The following is a 19,198-nucleotide window of genomic DNA, read 5'->3' as shown; positions in this document are numbered from 1 at the left end:
TTGATGGACTTAACAGAAAAAATTAACCAGAGAACATTTCCATGTCATAGAAGGCAAAGCGCTAGATCATTCCTACCAATAACATAATTGCCATGGACCAATGGTAGTTTGAAGGCTTTACCAGCTTTACCAGCTTGAGCAAACTTTGTTTTGGCCTGATTTTTTTCTAAATTAAATCACACCATCACACTCGCTCCAAGTATCTCAGGACCGTAATTTAAAAGCCAACAAATGATTAAAACACAGGAATTATAATTAAACAAACAAATAACATCCACAAGTCACAATGTTTGAGGTAATATACTCCAAAGGGTGTCAACAATAGGCACACAGCTACATCAGAAAATTCCCTCTCCTAGAATACTGATACTGGTTCCTGGAATAAAGTTAAGACAAGACCTGTGAATATCAGTGCCTGGAGTTAAAGGTACAGGTTGTAGGACCTGCCACTAGAGGGAGCAGTACCAAAACAATAACAATTGCATGGTTTGATGACGCTAAGAAGGACCATGGAATGATGGGATTTGTTGTCTTCTACCCAACCGCTGACGGCCATCAATCAGACGATATGAAAACAATTACCACTTGTTCAACAAATATATACACTCGTGTACATTCAAACACAATAATTGGGCATATAAAGCAAACACGAGTTCAACGATTTGCGCGAGTAGATTACATACAATGTCAATGCAAAGACGCGATCAGACTATGGACAGACGCATCCTCAAGCGGGTCTAGAGACGCGATGCCCCACGTTTGGCGTGTATGCCCCATAATACTAATCTTGTTGATCGTTACAATAGCATATGTTTTCTGTAAAGATACGAATCAAAACAACTCACCTGTCGAGTAAAACACAAGAGAGATCGCCATCTCTTTCTAGTTGAAGTTTGTCGCGAAGCTCTCTCCATCTAGAAAATGCAACACCGATATTGATCCTCGCTCTTTCTTTCTTGTCCCAAACTTTTCTTGGGTCGTTTGGTTGGCCCGTACACTTACGTTTACGGGAGCTGTCCTTGTCAAGCGGCAGACGGTAAACAGTAATTATGTTCCATAAATAAGTAACACAATCCACCATAAAACGTACAAGAAGAAGTAAATAAGGAACTGCTTGAAGCAAGCTAGTGGTTTGCTGGACGCTAGACACTAACTTACCTCCGCATTTGTCCATGACACGTGGTTTCTACATCAGTAAAGGCGGTAACAAAGGGTAACCAACATCATTGACAGGCTACTGCACTGCCCCGTGTCATTGTTTAGAATGGGAATTTTCTCATGATTTACAAGTAGTCGAAAACATTAGAGATATTGTTAGTAATCAGCTGGACAAAATATATAACACTAGCCTAGTGGTTTTTGGATATTTTACTGCAAATATCTTACAAATTGTACCTTTAAGGCATAAAAAGTATAATTACTTTTCTGATGAGCTCTGAAAATTAAAAGATATTCTCTCTGCTGAAGAGGAACTGGGACTCTGTTCAGATGGTGATATTCAGTTCTATGCTATGTTGTGAGCACAGAGATGATGGGGAGTTGTCTGCCAGTTTTCATCAAGGTCTCTTGAGTGTCTCAGGGGACCTAAAATCAGAGCAGGCCCTTATGAAACAAAAATATATTGCAGTATATTGGAAAATTTCATGTAATATATTAGGCATATATTCTTATATATATTTATTTTTTCCAATATATTGCAATATATTGAAAGCGGCAATCATTTGTATATTTTGCAATATATTATGTAATATATGTATCATCAATATATTATTAAATGTATTCAAATATATAATATATTAGAAAATAAAAAGAGAAATAATATATTACAATATATCACAATATATTTTAAGAAATATATTGGTAAATATATTTTCCTTTCGTAAGGGGGGGGGGCTCTTACTGTTCTGCCTTTTATAAAAACAGGGAAAAAAAGAACTGTTGTTGTAATTAATTAAAGCTACACATGATTTGAAAACATTTTAAATACATTGATGATATATGTTTTGTACTATTGTGTGTTTTTTTTCCCAATCCCAAAAAATTCCCAATGCGATTTACAAATGCAGAACAGTTTTTCTTACAAGCCAACAATATTTACAATATACAAAATTCCAAGTATGGATTAGTAAAGTAATTGCAGAAAAGGTGAATCTTCAGCTGTTTCAGGTGTGATTGCGGTTGGCCGCTCATTCCAGCATTTGACGGTTTTTGCAAGTGATTTTGTGCCTATGCCACTATTTTAACTCCAGTGTATGCCTTTTTAACCAAACCATAACAGCAACCATTTGAATGCTTAGATTGTTAGATGGGGCAAGTTGCTCTATCCACAGCAATAAGCAGGAGTCAACTAATGATAGACTTAGAAGTTGAGGGAACATTTTGTATTTTTTTTATTTGCTTAGGGGAAGAAGAGCAGAAAAGCAAGGAACTCAAAATTTCCACCTACGCTAATTTTCAAGTTTTCTGTAGCAAGTGTGTATGAGACAGACAAAGCCCATGACTCATTTGTTTATATGTCCTCAGAAGCTGCTACAGCAAACCATGCTGCTGTCTCCAACTCTGCTAACCCTGAGAATATGCAATGCTTAACGGTGAGTGACAACTTTCCTTGCAAGCTTTTTCTGTTGTGTGAGGCTTATTGTCTGAAAGTGACCCTAGAATGTTTTGTCATTATTGTTTTTTTTTTTCTGATAATGTTAAGAGCTCATTATTTTACATTTGTTGATGGCCACCATTCTTCAGATTTGTATGTAATGCGTTCTGTGTATAACCTTGTAAAATTATATCACAGATATCGTTGCTTTGCTTCTTCAGAAACTAAGATACAGTAGCATAGTTTACTTCATGTCAGTTAAAACTCTCCAGTAACTGATGTGACCTCGGTTCCCTGAGATAAGTTAACAAGCCTTGTGTGAAGACGCTAAGAGCAAAACTCCTGATTTACTCTGTACTGAAGCCTGATTTGTTCACGTTTGTGTAGCTACACAAACCAATAGCGCTTTAGCCCGCCAGAAAAATACGGGGCCGAGCCTTATTTAAGTCGGCTCAGAGCGTCATTCATCAGATCATTCGACTGAAACGACTGTCATCGATTGGCATGCAGGTTATATCACAGCAAGTGACGCAATACTCGTTCCTTTATCTTAGGGAACCGAGGTTATGCCAGTAACCAGATCCAATCACTCCATGCCATGAGCAGATACAGGACATCCTGCTCTGCAAGCCCAGTCTCGGAGCACTAATAAGGACCCCTAAGAACATGTGCATATTGTGCCCCAAGTTATTAGCTGAGAAGCACTAATATAACCAGCTTCGCCTTAGGGGGATGAGTGGTACATTAAACTGAAAGAACTCGCGCCTGTGTAGCAGGGACGTCTAAGTTATAGAATCTGGCAAATGTGGACATGGATGACCAACCAGCGGCCAAACAGATCTCACACCAATAGAAATTCCACTGGACTGCGCCCAGGAGGAGGCCATCACTCTTGTGGAATGGGCCCTGATAGGGTATTGCAATCTTTCTGAGGCGTAAGCCAAGGCTAACGCATTGACAATCCAGCAAGAAAGTCACTGCTTTCTGGCCGACAGTCCTTTATGGCAGCCACCAAAGTAAACAAAAAGCTGCTCTGTCTGTCTAAACAGACTAGAATGCTCTAATTATTCTCTCAGAGCCCTTACTGGAGAGAGCATGTTCGGACCCTGCTCACCAGGACTGTAGGACTGCTTTGAATCCACAGACCAGCAGATGTTTCAAGATGCAGCAGGAGACAACATACATGAATATACAGATTCTATGATATGCTACATCAACAAATGCACAGAGGACGTTGTCTAATCCATTAATGTTAAGTCATTTCCAAACCGGAAACCATGGGTCAATGGTGAGGTGCATGCAAGGTTAAGAGCATGAACTGCTACCTTCAACACTGTGGATCTAACTGCTTACAAGAACTCCAGGTATGATCTTCAAAAAACTATCAAATCAGCCAAAAGAGACTTTCTGGACAGAGTGTAGTCAGAATATCATGGCTCTGACCCCCAACGCATGTGGAGCAGTTTGCGCTATAACTATGACTACAAAGGAAGGAATAACAGTATTGTGTCTTTGTCTGCCTCCTTACCGGATGAGCTCAATACATTCTATGCTCGCTTTGAGACAACACATTTCCCGCTGTGAAAATACCTGCTGACCTTGACACCTGCCCTTTGGTTCTAACCACACTCGAAGTGAGTAAGGCCTTCAAGAGAGTCAACGGCCGGAAAGCTCCAGGTCCAGATGGCATCCATGGACATGTCCAGAGGGCCTGTGCTGTCCAGTTAGCAGATGTCTTCACCAACATCTTCAAACTCTCCTTGAGACTAACAGTGATCCCCACATGTTTCAAGCAAACCACCATCATCCCTGTTCCCAAAAAAACAACTGCATTTAACACCACCAACCCTACAAAACTTAAAGCCCAACTGAAAGATCTGGGTCTTAACAGTCACTTATGTAACTGGGTCCTGGACTTCCTGACCGGCAGAACCCAGGTTGTTAGAATTGGCAATCACACATCCTCCTCACTCACACTCAGCACTGGTGCCCCATAGGGATTTGTACTCAGTCATCTCTTATATTCCCTGTTCACTTAAGACTGCTCTGCTAAGTATAGCTCCAACATCATCCTCAAATTTTCTGACGATACTATTATCCTAAGACTCATCACTAACTGCGATGAGACATCCTACAGAGATGAGGTTAATGCACTCATAGCATGGTGTGCTGAAAACAATCCCTCTCTAAACATCAGCAAGACCAACAAGATGATTGTGGACTTCAGGAAGTCACAGAGAGAGGGTCAAGTTCCCATTCACATCAATGGAGAGAAAGTAGAGACAGTTAAGATCTCTGAGGATTTTTCCTGGAGCCTACACTCAGAGACCGTAGTGAGAACAGCCCTTCAGCGTCTCTACTTCCTGCAGAGGATGAAGAGGTTTGGCATCTCCTCTAACATTATGTCAAATTTCTACCGCTGCACTATAGAAGGCATTCTAGCAATTTACTGAACCAGCCGTATAACATCAACTCTGCAATTAATATTAAAATTCAAATTCATATACTGAAAACACTATTAATTAGTACAGTAACAAGAGCGGCAGTTTAAGACATTAAAATAAATATACAATAAAATTAAGTTTAAATAAAACATTAATAACAAAATAAACACAAAACACAAAATAAAATCAAGGCCTGTTCCTTTCTCATCCTTCATTGTCATTACTCCTCCCTTTATCCTTCTGGAGCTCCTCCGTGGGACTTGAGACTGGTGAGTGGTGAAGGTGTCGCTCATTTTCAATTACTACACTGGCCTTGCTCCATTCCAACGGCTCTCGGGCCACACCCCACTCATCACATACCCTCATCTCCCATAGCAGCCCGGGGGGTACTCCCGAGACTGTGCTCTACTCCCCCCTCCCACGTCTGGTGGAGCCAATCATGGTTTTACTCACCAACATGCTTTTCCAAAATAAGTTTCTTTCTTTCTTTTTTTTTTTTTTTTTTAAACACAATTAGCTATATTCACACTGCTCTTTTTTGACTATTTAATCTACAGTACTGTGAAAAGTCACATTCAAACTCCATAAGAACAAAAGACACCATAAAGGAGGTCCATGACTTGTATGTTACATGTTTTCATGGAGTAGCATTGAGGGAGGAAGTGGTTGGGTCAGATTAGCTTTTCTTGGATCTGTCTAATTGTTTAATATATTTAAGTTAGACCATGTCTCAGAGTAGATTTAAAGAGGGTTTAAAGAGGAGATAATGACAGTGGAGGAGGTGCTGCTGCTGCCTGACATGGGTCAGTCCATGCTCTTGTTGTACAGAGCTGAGACATAAAGTAAGAGCACAACTAGAAAACATTGATAAACACTGTGCAATACTGCGCTGCTAAGCCGGTTGTGGTGGGTGAGTACCAGTCTTCAATGTTTTGACTAGAAGACATAAGATTCTGATTGTGTTAAATAGTGCGTCACCAAAACTACATTGTTGGTGTAGTTGGTCTGATTTAGAAGGAGATAAAAGGCCAGATGATTGAGCAGCAGAAATAAGAGGTCTTTCTCCAGTGAAGCGACAGGACATTCGTTTCCTTGGCTGCTCTAACATGAGTTCCTGTAGGCTTTGTTTGTTATCTTTGTTTCTTTTGCTAGCATCTTTGTGGTTTTGTGCATATGTTGAATAACAGCATTGCATACTCCTGACCATTCTTGTCCTGGTTTATGTAAGATGATTTAATTTGGCAGTTGTCCTGATAAACTCTGATGTTGACAAGACACCTCAAGTGTATTTGATTCAGTGCTTGAGAGTGCTTGAATCTTGAATCATTAATGCCAGGTGGTGTTTACTCTGTAAAGTTGTTAAGCCCTCATGTCAGCCAACATAACTGCTGTAAACAAAGGTTTCACCTTTCCTGTTTTTTCACCACAGATTTTTGAAAGGCTGGCCTGAGTGAATTTCTTGCAACACTGCTTTTCTGAACTTGAATTACATTTTCAGTTTAGTTCCCCACAACACACAATCCTGTTACATTTATCATTAATCTTGCATAAGCCTTATTCATATAGTATTTTTTTTTCACAGGGAATTGACCTATTTTCAACATTTACAGGGTTTAGTCTGTGATTTTATTGCCATCTGAATCCAGAATGTCAGGGTTTATCTCCTACCACCCACATAAAAATCCCAACATGATTTACCTACTGTTTTTTGACAAACACCAAGGTTGTGTGGTAATTTATTTGCAGTCCGCATCCACATCTCTGAGTTTACAAGCAATTTTAAAATTCAATGTTTAAATCCTTTATGACCACTGCACTGCACCATATGGTAACTCTTGAGCTTCGCTGTGATTTGCATGGATTTTAGATTTAAAGTTGTTACTAAAATGCTGGAAAGTATTTACAAGAACTATATTTCATCAACCGCTCCTGCACAGGGAGTTGGAGCTGTTAAGAACAAAAAAGAAAGAAAGAAAAAAAAGAAAAAAAAAGCATGCAAACATTACAAAACATTGCAATGCAATTTTAATATATTACGTACAATTATGGTATATAGGCTACATTAAAAATATAAACCAAACAGTTTTATACTTACCTGTAAATAAGAGGTTGCATTAATTATTAACTGTACACTTGAGCAGTGCATTCCTGGGTTCATAAAACCACAGAACTCGTCCCTACACGATGAATAAATCATCCTCCAAATGTATGAGTTTTATTACTGAGGTGCTATGTCAATTTGTTTTTAGAGACCGCCACATGGGAAACAATTAATCTGAAAGAAATCTGAATTGGGCTGTAGAATAATACACTTTCAAATTCTCTGGCAACTTATTCTGCCAAGCTTTCACAATATTTACAAAAACTCTTTACAGCTCATGGACTTTTATTGTTATCTGTGCTGGCTGTCTATTTTAAGAGCAACTTCTTTTATATCGGAAATACAAAAGAATGTATAAACTAGCTGATATTTCTTCAGTTCCTGATCTGTGATCTCAGGCAAAGGAATACAGTACATGACAAGCCATCTGTATTTCCATATTCAGACTTGCGGTAGATAATGTGATCAAGACACTTATGGTTGTCAGACAATATCAGTAGGGGTCTATGATACCATCTTAAATTGATCTATATCTGTTCCAAAATATTGGATTCTCAATGCTTCTTTCTTGATTCGTGAATACAGGTGAGGATCATTGTGAACTAATGCTTTATCAATGGTCAACAGTCCTTTGCATTTGTTGAAAACACTTTATTCTAGCTTCAGGCAGCTTTTCTTTTGGCAATTTGTAACTTGGTGGAAACACTGTACTTAGTTATGGTACAAGATGCATAATTGTTTACTAAACCAATATTTTTTTTTCACATTTAAAGGTTGTTTGCATGTAAACTATGATGCTCTGCAGGGTTACTAAGAATGCATAACACAGTTAATATTCATGCATACACAAAATGCAGATTATCCTTTCAGAAACATCTAGAGGAGGCACAAGAAGCAAAACACATTGGTCTCAAGCTGAAATATTATTTATTTTGACACATAAAACTGTAAAAGGCGATGGAACGGAGAAAGCTCTCTGCATGTCATAGTGTGTTCTCTCTTTTGACTTTGGATGGAAGGCAAATCGCACTGTAAAATTTACTTTGTGTATGCATTAGGAACTAGAGAGCTTTTGTTCTGATGGTGTTATTTTACATTTTTTATTTTACTATTTTGGGAGAAACCTGGACGCAGAGATAGTCTGCTAAATTGAAATTTTGCATGTGCAGAAGATGGGCAAGGACAATTACTTTTCATCAAGGATCAGCAACTTCTTCCCTCCAAGCAATAGCCAGTAGCCACGTCCAAAAGCTTAGGCAGCTGTCTTGTTGTCTTGCTATCCTATCAGGAAATAACTTAACAGGTAGCCCACATGGAATAGCCTGCCGAAGCCCAGTATGCTAGAGGAGAAGGCTTAATCCAAAACCTTCACTCTCTCTGCTCCTCTCTAACTAACTACCAAACTTGCTAGTAAAACTAATCAAAATACAAATTAATTTAAAAACAAGAATCCCTAGAAGCTTGAGCTTGAGTCTGCTGGCCCTCTCTTCTGCAGGCTTTTGGCTGGCTTCTTCCTCTCTGGCCTTTTCTTTCTTATCTGAAAAGCTCATTGAGGCTTCTCTTTTTAGCCCTTTCACTCTAAATTGGCTCACTCTGCTCAACAAGGGACAAGGTAAAAGGATCTGACAGCCCTGGCTCATCACATGTGGAGGAGTGTCTCTGACCTGAAGCCTTAGTCATGAGGGTGAACCAGGTTCATGAGAAGCAGCAGTGAAGGCATTTAGGCCTGACAGTTTAAAAACACATGGATAATTTAACTGTAATTTAAAAAAGGAAACCATTTTTTTTTTAAAACAGAACAAGAATTTTTTACAACCCGAATTCCGGAAAAGTTGGGACGTTTTTTAAATTTTAATAAAATGAAAACTAAAAGACTTTCAAATCACATGAGCCAATATTTTATTCACAATCGAACATAGATAACATAGCAAATGTTTAAACTGAGAAAGTTTACAATTTTATGCACAAAATGAGCTCATTTCAATTTTGATTTCTGCTACAGGTCTCAAAATAGTTGGGACGGGGCATGTTTACCATGGTGTAGCATCTCCTTTTCTTTTCAAAACAATTTGAAGACGTCTGGGCATTGAGGCTATGAGTTGCTGGAGTTTTGCTGTTGGAATTTGGTCCCATTCTTGCCTTATATAGATTTCCAGCTGCTGAAGAGTTCGTGGTCATCTTTGACGTATTTTTCGTTTAATGATGCGCCAAATGTTCTCTATAGGTGAAAGATCTGGACTGCAGGCAGGCCAGGTTAGCACCCGGACTCTTCTACGACGAAGCCATGCTGTTTTTATAGCTGCAGTATGTGGTTTTGCATTGTCCTGCTGAAATAAACAAGGCCTTCTCTGAAATAGACGTTGTTTGGAGGGAAGCATATGTTGCTCTAAAACCTTTATATACCTTTCAGCATTCACAGAGCCTTCCAAAACATGCAAGCTGCCCATACCGTATGCACTTATGCACCCCCATACCATCAGAGATGCTGGCTTTTGAACTGAATGCTGATAACATGCTGGAAGGTCTCCCTCCTCTTTAGCCCGGAGGACACGGCGTCCGTGATTTCCAACAAGAATGTCAAATTTGGACTCGTCTGACCATAAAACACTATTCCACTTTGAAATAGTCCATTTTAAATGAGCCTTGGCCCACAGGACACGACGGCGCTTCTGGACCATGTTCACATATGGCTTCCTTTTTGCATGATAGAGCTTTAGTTGGCATCTGCTGATGGCACGGCGGATTGTGTTTACCGACAGTGGTTTCTGAAAGTATTCCTGGGCCCATTTAGTAATGTCATTGACACAATCATGCCGATGAGTGATGCAGTGTCGTCTGAGAGCCCGAAGACCACGGGCATCTAATAAAGGTCTCCGGCCTTGTCCCTTACGCACAGAGATTTCTCCAGTTTCTCTGAATCTTTTGATGATGTTATGCACTGTAGATGATGAGATTTGCAAAGCCTTTGCAATTTGACGTTGAGGAACATTGTTTTTAAAGTTTTCCACAATATTTTTACGCAGTCTTTCACAGATTGGAGAGCCTCTGCCCATCTTTACTTCTGAGAGACTTGGACTCGAGTCGACTCGAGTCGCTATTTTTAAGACTTGTGACTTGACTTGACAAAAAATAAAATACTTGAGACTTGACTCGGACTTGGAAGTTAAAGACTCGGGACTTGACTTGACTTGAGACAGGATGACTTGAATGACTTGAGTGTTAATCACATTATGTTTTCAGTTTGAATATAAAATATATAAATTATTTTTAAAAAATAAAATTGATTACTCAGCTGGAGCGCAGGCTGAGAATCGCGTTGTCATGTCATGACATCATCAGTCATGCCCTCTCTACCTTACGCAGACCACGCCCACTTAGATCAGATATCACATCACATCAACATCTCAGCTTGAGGGGTACTGAGGGTCATCGCTTTTGTCGTCAATAAATCGCTAGTCGCGCCGCTTTCTCATTGTTTCCAAAGCGCTCGGGCAGTTGCGCCCCTGAGGCGTCGAGCGTGTCGCACCGCGTGCACGTCGCGACCGCGTTGCTTCCATTATGAGCGCGCATTATTTTGCAAGTGCAATACCTTGTAATAGAGGTAATGACTTACGGATGTACTCTGAGAGAGAGATTGTGTGTGTGTGTGTGTGTGTGTGAGAGAGAGAGAGAGAGAGAGAGAGAGAGAGAGAAACACACTCGTGCTTCACCTGATGAAGGAAACCCAAACTGAGTCCGACTCCAATCACAACCCCAACATTCAGAAACTAATTGACAAAAATCTGAAGTATAATTATGAGGAAAAAAAAAAAAAAAATGAATTTGAGCTCCAAACCAAACTCCAGTGTTATTCGGCCCTAAACAGAACCACAAAACTGGCAAATTACTTATCACTAAAGCCATTAAAAGAAAGACAAATCCTTTCAAAATATCGACTCAGTGATCATGATTTGGAAATAGAGATTGGTAGACATAAAAGATCCTGGCTGCCGAGAGAAGAGAGGCAAACACTGTGAGCTGAATCAAACAGAGGATGAGAAACACTTCCTTCTTGTCTGTCCCAAATACAGCACTACAAGAGAAAACATTCTTCCCACAGTTTGAAGCTTTGAATCGTTCATTCTTGTCTCTAAATGACTCGGAGAAACTACTCTATATACTTGGAGAGAATGAGACGGCAGTCATAATAGCTACTAAATATTTATACACCATACACACCATACGAAAGGGATAATTTATTGTATTCAACTGTTTTATTTTATTTTCTTAATTCTATATAATTACTATTATTAATATTAGAAATATTATCTGCTGCTGCTATTTTTATTGTATTTTATTGTAATCATATTTTATTCTGTATCTAAATGCTAAATTTGGCAATACTGTAACTCAAATGTCATGCCAATAAAGCAACTTGAACTTGAACTAGAGAGAGAGAGAGAGAGGAGAAATGTAAGAAAGTTTAATGTTGTATGTAAACTGTGTTTGAGGGGAAGTTGTGGCCTAATCGGCAATCGAAGGGTTGTGAGTTCGAGTCTCGGGCCGGGAGTTATTGTGGGTGGGGGGAGTGCATGTACAGTTCTCTCTCCACCTTCAATACCATGACTGAGGTGCCCTTGAGCAAGGCATCGAACCCCCAACTGCTCCCCGGGCGCCGCAGCATTAATGGCTGCCCACTGCTCCGGGTGTGTGTTCACAGTGTGTGTGTGTGTTCACTGCTCTGTGTGTGTGCACTTCGGATGGGTTAAATGCAGAGCACGAATTCTGAGTATGGCCGAATGTCATGTCACGTCGAGAGAGAGAGAGAGAGGTGTTCAGAGAGAAGTCTGTTGGGTGTTTAGCTGTTATTTGTTTTATGGACTCAATGTTGAAAATGTTAAACATTTCTGATTCCATGATGTATTTTACTGAACATGAGTATTTACAATGCAAATCCAAATTATTTTAATTTACTGTTACTTATATCTTGTCTTTAACTTTATTAAGATCAGATTCTGCAGGTAAAATTACAATAATAAGGTGACTTGACTTGGACTTGACTTGACTTACTACAGGACTTGACTTGACTTGACTTGACATAACTTGTGACTTGACTTGACTTGACTTGCCCAAGAAAAAAATACTTGAGACTTACTTGAGACTTGAAGGTTAAGACTTGAGACTTACTTGAGACTTGCACATGTGTGACTTGGTCCCATCTCTGCATGTTACAGACCTGATATCAATTAACTTAATTAATCACTAGATGTTCTCCCAGCTGAATCTTTTCAAAACTGCTTGCTTTTTTAGCCATTTGTTGCCCCCGTGCCAACTTTTTTGAGACCTGTAGCAGGCATTAAATTTTAAATGAGCTAATTAAGTGGATAAAAGTGTAAAATTTCTCAGTTTAAACATTTGCTACGTTATCTATGTTCTATTGTGAATAAAATATTGGCTCATGTGATTTGAAATTCCTTTAGTTTTCATTTTATTAAAATTTAAAAAACGTCCCAACTTTTCCGGAATTCGGGTTGTAATAAAAAAAGTAGTTTCAGTTGAAGTTTCAGTCTGGGCTCTAATAAAATATAGATAACCTTGTTAGAATGATTAAAATTATCTAAAAAAAACTTTCGCATTCCTTGGAGAAACATTGCAAGCAAATGTAAAACTTCTTATGGAAATAAAAAGAGATTGGAAGTAAAAAATATTCTGAAATGCTTTTGCAAGCAAATGCAAAACTATTGGAAATAAAAGTAGATATGAGAAAAAATAACTATATTTCAATGCAAAGTTTCTTGGGGAATGCAATAGCATTTAAATATATATATATGTATTTTATTTTCATCATGTCCCCCCAGGCTTTACATCCTGTATAACCACACTTTTAATGGTGTGATCAAAGTAATGAAAAAAATAAATAAATAAATAAAAACAGGAAGTATAAGACCGTAGTCATGATTTGGATTTCCAATAATTAACATTCTAGTGGTGACTTATATGATAATATACTCATTAGGAGACTTAAAATCCAAATAAAATCATAGTTATATAAATTATTTTGGTATTTTGTTGGCATCACTTTCAAATTCAGACCATGCCCTTCAAAAACAAGGTCTATGGTTCACCCTGAATAACAAAGCAGTGCTTGATCACTCTTTCTACCGAGAGTATTCAAAGTTTAAAGTGCTTCTTCATGCAGGGCTAACAGGAGACATTCCCTCTTCTCTAATCCCAGTTTTTTTAATGGAAGAGAAAATGCCTTGTGAATTCTCAATAGAGGTGATGTGTTGATGGCTTGAAAAAACTTCAATGTCCATTTAATGTCCCTCTGAGAACAGTTTTCTATTTGCTTTTCATCGCCTTGCCCTCCTCAGTTTTTTGGTGTAATATGCAGCTTTAAAATGAACTGTGCCCAAACATAGGCTATGAACTCATCAGGGTTGCCTGGGTTACAATGGGTTTTTACAAGTTTTTTTTTTTATCTGATTCTTTTAAAATATGATAGGTTGACTCATAAAACAAACAAAACGTTTTTTTTTTTTCCGCAGTCATTTAGAAAATATTTTTGTGAAGTAAATGGTTTCTTACCAAGAGTGCATTCATCTTCGAGCATATTTTTTTTTCTCAGTTTTATTTATTTATTTTGCTTATTAGTACTTAATAAGCACATATTAATGTCTTATTCTGCATTACCATTTTTTAGATCCCTTAATTAGACCCCATGCAGTACCTAAACTTAACAACTACCTTACTAATTCTTAATAAGCAGCAAATAAGGAGTTTCTGGAGGGAAAAAGTCATAATTAATAATTAGAATTGGTCCCCAAAATAAAGTGTGATGCTTATCTCATTCCATACGTCAACTTCGGATAGATCCACATACAGTGATCCTCAAAAGTATTTGGAGACTTAATCCACACTTAAATAATGTATGAATGTCATCATCAGTGCTTTAAGGTATAGCTATGAACCTGCACCAAGAGTCTTTGATTGCAAGAAGTCATACTACAAGAAGTCCTCTGACCAAACAGTGTATGTGCCACTGTTGTGAAAACGCTAGTTCTTTGACTGACAGTTGACAAACAAGGATGAATGATGGAAGACTGAAATTTTCTAGTCTAACCCTAAAGCTCTAAATTAAAACCAGTATTGTAGGCATACTGTAGTGACTTAGGGTACAGCAATAAGCTTATCTGGTACAGCTGTGCACTTGAGACTCCTTGAGATCCCACCTCTCCTGCATATTGATTGCAGCTTCTTCATGAGCACACATTATCTCAGGAACTCATCAAGTGAAAGACAGGCTCTGTTTATACAGTATTTAAGAGCATTTTCAGTGATCTGATTACAAGTGGTCAGGATACATTTATCATTTACTCCACATATGCCTTCATATTAGACTAAGCATGTAATATGCATGCGTTTGACGTTAACGTTTACATTTTCTAAGTTACATGGACACACTAATGGTACTTCTTTCAGAAACTTGCACATTTTCAAAAGTTTGCATTTTCAGGCTCCCAAAACACAGTTGTGTAAATAAATGACTAGACGCATTAAAAGGTTTCTGATTTTAGTGTAAACCAACACACCTTCAACTTAACTCATTGGTAGAGATTGCAAGACCTAAATTGGCTTTGTCAGTTTCTGCAGTGCTAAATGTCCAATGTCCACTGGACATTTTATGACAGCAGATAAAAGAAAAAATACATGTTTTCTTTTCAGATGTTAACTGAGCATAATAACATAGAGAACATGTATCATATGCTGAAGAGAAGTAGCCTAAATGAAAAAGCACAAGGAACAAGTTTTCTTGTCAACTGCTGATGCATGTTGATGACATATTTTTTAATTATCTCACACCCTGTCATTTCCCCTTTTTACTCTCATTCTCTTTTTATCCTCTTCACCCTTCTATCCCCCTTCCCTCTGTCTCTTTTCTCTCTCAGTTGTAGTGTCTTGCTGTTTAATCCAGATTTCTGATGTAATCCCTTCATTTCATGTAAAGATCAGCCATTGCACACAGAGGCTTAAACACCCTCTGCAGACGTGGTGGATCTCCTCACTATAAAATTATCACATCACAGCTTCCTGAAGGATTCCTGTATGGTCACTAATTGTACTCTTTATCATTCTCTAAAGCTAATTCTCCTATTAGCATATGCATGGCAAAGGCTTAGAAGCAGGCAAGTTTGTAATTCAAATTCTAAAATCTGATGATTTTGAGAGGTTCTGCCTGTCACCATACAAATCTCCACCAAAAAACACCTCTGGCCAAGGCCAAAGATGACGCCTCATTCCTTGTATGGGCCCTGATACTCATAGGCAAAGGAAACCATGAGCTTTACACACACACTAAATTGCATCCACAAGCGAGTGGTTTTGTTGCAGCAACCCTTTCTTGTGGTCACCAAAGCAGAAAATAAAATGCTTCTGGTATACGCCACTTTGGCGCCAGTACAGGATGGCTGCCTCCGTGACGTGCTCTGCATATGTTTTTGTCTTTTTGTTAGTTTGTCCTGTCTTTAGTTATATTCCTGCAATCAGTTTCACCAGGGATGAACTGCTGAACATTCGGCAGAACGCACCACAAGATGTTTTTCCGGATTTCAATTATTCAGACGTTTTACTGAATATTGTTATCGGAGGAGCAGCGGCGCTGATCAAACGCTTCAGGACGCGCAGGCGGGGAAAGCGAGCTGGCGCGCTCGTCAGACTCAGGAAGCGCGGATTTCGAACGCGGTTGCCTAGCATCCATCTAGCAAATCTACGCTCTCTACCCAACAAAACGGACGAACTCCTTCTGCTTTCTCGTACAAATAAGGATTTCTCACACTCTGCTGCTCTGTGTTTCACGGAAACCTGGCTGAATAACGGCATACCGGACAGCGCGCTCCATCTGCCGGGCTTTCAGCTGTTTAGAGCGGATCACGACGCAGAATCAACGGGGAAATCACGCGGCGGCGGGACATGCTTTTACATCAATGAACGGTGGTGTACAGATGTAACTGTGTTAAAGAAGATGTGCTGTCCTGATCTAGAAATGCAGTTTGTCAACTGCAAGCCGTTCTATTCGCCGCGGGAGTTTCACTCGCTCATTCTGGTTAGTGTTTACATTCCTCCGCAAGCGCAAGTAAGTCTGGCTTTACAGAAACTCGCTGAGCAGATCACAGAGACAGAACAACAACACCCGGACTCTGTTTTAATCATTCTCGGGGACTTTAATAAAGCCAATCTCTCCCGTGAACTGCCAAAATACAGACAGCATGTTACTTGTCCCACAAGAGACAGTAATATATTGGATCACTGTTACACCTCAATAAAGGATGCATATCACTCTGTTCCACGAGCAGCTTTGGGACGTTCTGATCACCTTCTGGTTCATCTTAAACCGACCTACAGGCAGAAACTAAAATCAGCTAAACCTGCATTAAGGACTGTAAAAAGATGGACTAATGAAGCAGAGCAGGATTTACAATCTTGTTTTGACCTCACTGATTGGAGTGTTTTTGAAGCTGCTGCCACCGATCTGGATGAACTCACAGAGACCGTAACATCATATATCAGTTTCTGTGAGGATATGTGTATTCCTACCAAGACTCAACTAAATTACAACAATGACAAACCGTGGTTCGCTGCAAAACTCAGACAGCTCCGTCAGGCCAAAGAAGATGCTTACAGGAAGGGGGACAATGTCTTGTATAAACAGGCTAAATACACACTGGAAAAGGAGATCAGAGTGGCAAAGAGGATTATTCTGAAAAAATAAGGACTCAGTTCACTTCGAACGACTCAGCATCAGTGTGGAAAAGTCTAAAGAAGATCACCAGTTACAAGACACCACCCCCCAGCACTGTGGAAAGTCAACGACTGGCAGACGATCTGAACGAGTTTTACTGCAGGTTTGAAAGAACACCCATCACCTGCCCTGAACACCTCTCCACACAACCATTCACACCAATAACAACTCCTGCAACCAACCCTGAATGCCTCTCCAAACAACCATTCACACCATTAACAGCTCCTGCAACCCATCCTGAACACCTCTCCAATCAAGCACTCTCGCCATTCACACCTCCTGCATCCCCCCTCTGCCCTACACCTGCAATACAGATCAGCGAACATGCGGTGCGCCAGGTCTTCCAGAAGCAGAAAAGGAGAAAAGCACCAGGCCCAGATTGTGTTACACCAGCCTGTCTGAAATCCTGTGCTGACCAGCTGGCCCCCATCTTCACAAAGATCTTCAACAGATCGCTGGAGCTGTGCGAAGTTCCTTCATGCTTCAAACACTCCACCATCATCCCCATCCCAAAGAAACCCAAAATTACAGGACTAAATGACTACAGGCCTGTGGCTTTAACATCCGTAGTCATGAAGTCATTTGAAAACTGGTGCTTGCCCACCTGAAGAACATCACTGGACGCTTGCTAGGTCCTCTTCAGTTTGCCTACAGAGCAAACAGGTCTGTGGACGATGCAGTAAACATTGGACTGCATTATGTTCTGCAACACCTAGACAGACCGGGGACCTATGTGAGGATCCTGTTTGTGGACTTCAGCTCGGCTTTTAACACGATCATGCCAAACCTCCTCCTGCCCAAACTAACTCAGCTCTCCGTGCCCACCTCCGTCTGTCAGTGGATCAACAGCTTCCTGACAAAAAGGCAGCAGCTAGTGAGGCTGGGAAAATACACATCCAGCACCCGTACAATCAGCACCGGAGCTCCCCAGGGCTGCGTTCTCTCCCCACTGCTCTTCTCACTGTACACTAATGATTGCACATCTAAGGACCCCTCTGTCAAGCTCCTGACGTCTGCAGATGACACCACACTCATCGGCCTCATTCAGGACGGTGACAAGTCTGCTTACAGACAGGAGGTTAAAGAGCTGGCTGTCTGGTGCACTCTCAACAACCTGGAGCTTAACACGCTCAAAACAGTGGAGATGACTGTGGACTTCAGGAGAAACCCCCCTGCACTCCCCCCACTCACCATCATGAACAGCACTGTGACTGCAGTGGAGTCATTCAGGTTCCTGGACACCACTATCTCTCAGGACCTGAAGTGGGACATTCACATTGACTCCATTGTGAAAAAGGCCCAGCAGAGGTTGTACTTCCTTCGCCAGCTGAGGAAGTTTAACCTGCCACAGGATCTGCTGAAACAGTTCTACTCCACCATCATCGAATCCATCCTCTGCACTTCAGTAACTGTCTGGTTCAGCTCAGCTTCTAAATCTGACCTCAGAAGACTACAGAGGGTAGTCCGGACTGCTGAGCGAATTATCGGTTCAACTCTCCCATCTATTCAAGAACTGTACTTATCCAGAGTGAGCAAAAGGGCTGTTAAAATCACTCTGGACCCCTCACATCCAGCACACTCCCTCTTTGAACTGTTGCCATCTGGTCGATGCTACAGAGCACTGAGCACCAGAACGACTAGACACAGGAATAGTTTCTTCCCTCAGGCAATCCATCTTATGAACAGCTGATACACACTGAAAACACTACACTTTATATTTATATACACATACACTTAATTTATCTAACACACATACTTAGTATACACTTAAATTTTGCACATAATATACATGTACATACATAACTGCATTTTTGTAATATACCTGCCTACAATTGTCAATTTGTATATTGTTATTCCTTATCTACTTATTTGTATTTTTTGTATTTTTATATTCTTTTATTATGTGTTTTATGTTCTGTCGCTGTCATTCTGTTGTACTGCGGAGCTTCTGTCACGAAAACAAATTCCTCGTATGTGTAAACATACCTGGCAATAAAGCTCATTCTGATTCTGATTCTGATTCTTGGGATACTCCCAAGTTCTTATTCCTACCATACTTGTCCACTGAGCTGTTGTATGCAAGCAAAACCCTCTGACCTTGACTGGGGAAAGCACTTGGAGTAGCTTATTTTGCTTTACTGGCTTGCCTATGCATTGTCCTAGAATCACCTCACAGACCTTCTTGGTTCTAAAATAAAAGTGTTTTGTTGCTCATAAAACTGCTTGTTAAATGAAAGATGTGGTTGCATACATCTGAGTCATTTATTAACCAGGTTTGTGTA

General features: G+C 39.9%; 1 protein-coding gene across 1 annotated transcript in view; it reads left to right on the top strand.

The window, feature by feature from the left end:
• rgs3a (regulator of G protein signaling 3a) overlaps nt 1-19,198 on the top strand; it is a 175,135-nt gene that overhangs the window by 3,522 nt on the left and 152,415 nt on the right. The window contains exon 2 of the mRNA XM_059549655.1: nt 2,524-2,591. Within this exon, the coding sequence (XP_059405638.1) occupies nt 2,577-2,591 (15 nt within the window). The 5' untranslated portion in view covers nt 2,524-2,576. The remainder of the gene's footprint in view (nt 1-2,523; nt 2,592-19,198) is intronic.

This window comes from Carassius carassius, chromosome 5 (assembly GCF_963082965.1).
Source record: "Carassius carassius chromosome 5, fCarCar2.1, whole genome shotgun sequence".
Taxonomy (NCBI): domain Eukaryota; kingdom Metazoa; phylum Chordata; class Actinopteri; order Cypriniformes; family Cyprinidae; genus Carassius; species Carassius carassius.
This window is presented reverse-complemented; position numbering and strand designations above follow the sequence as displayed.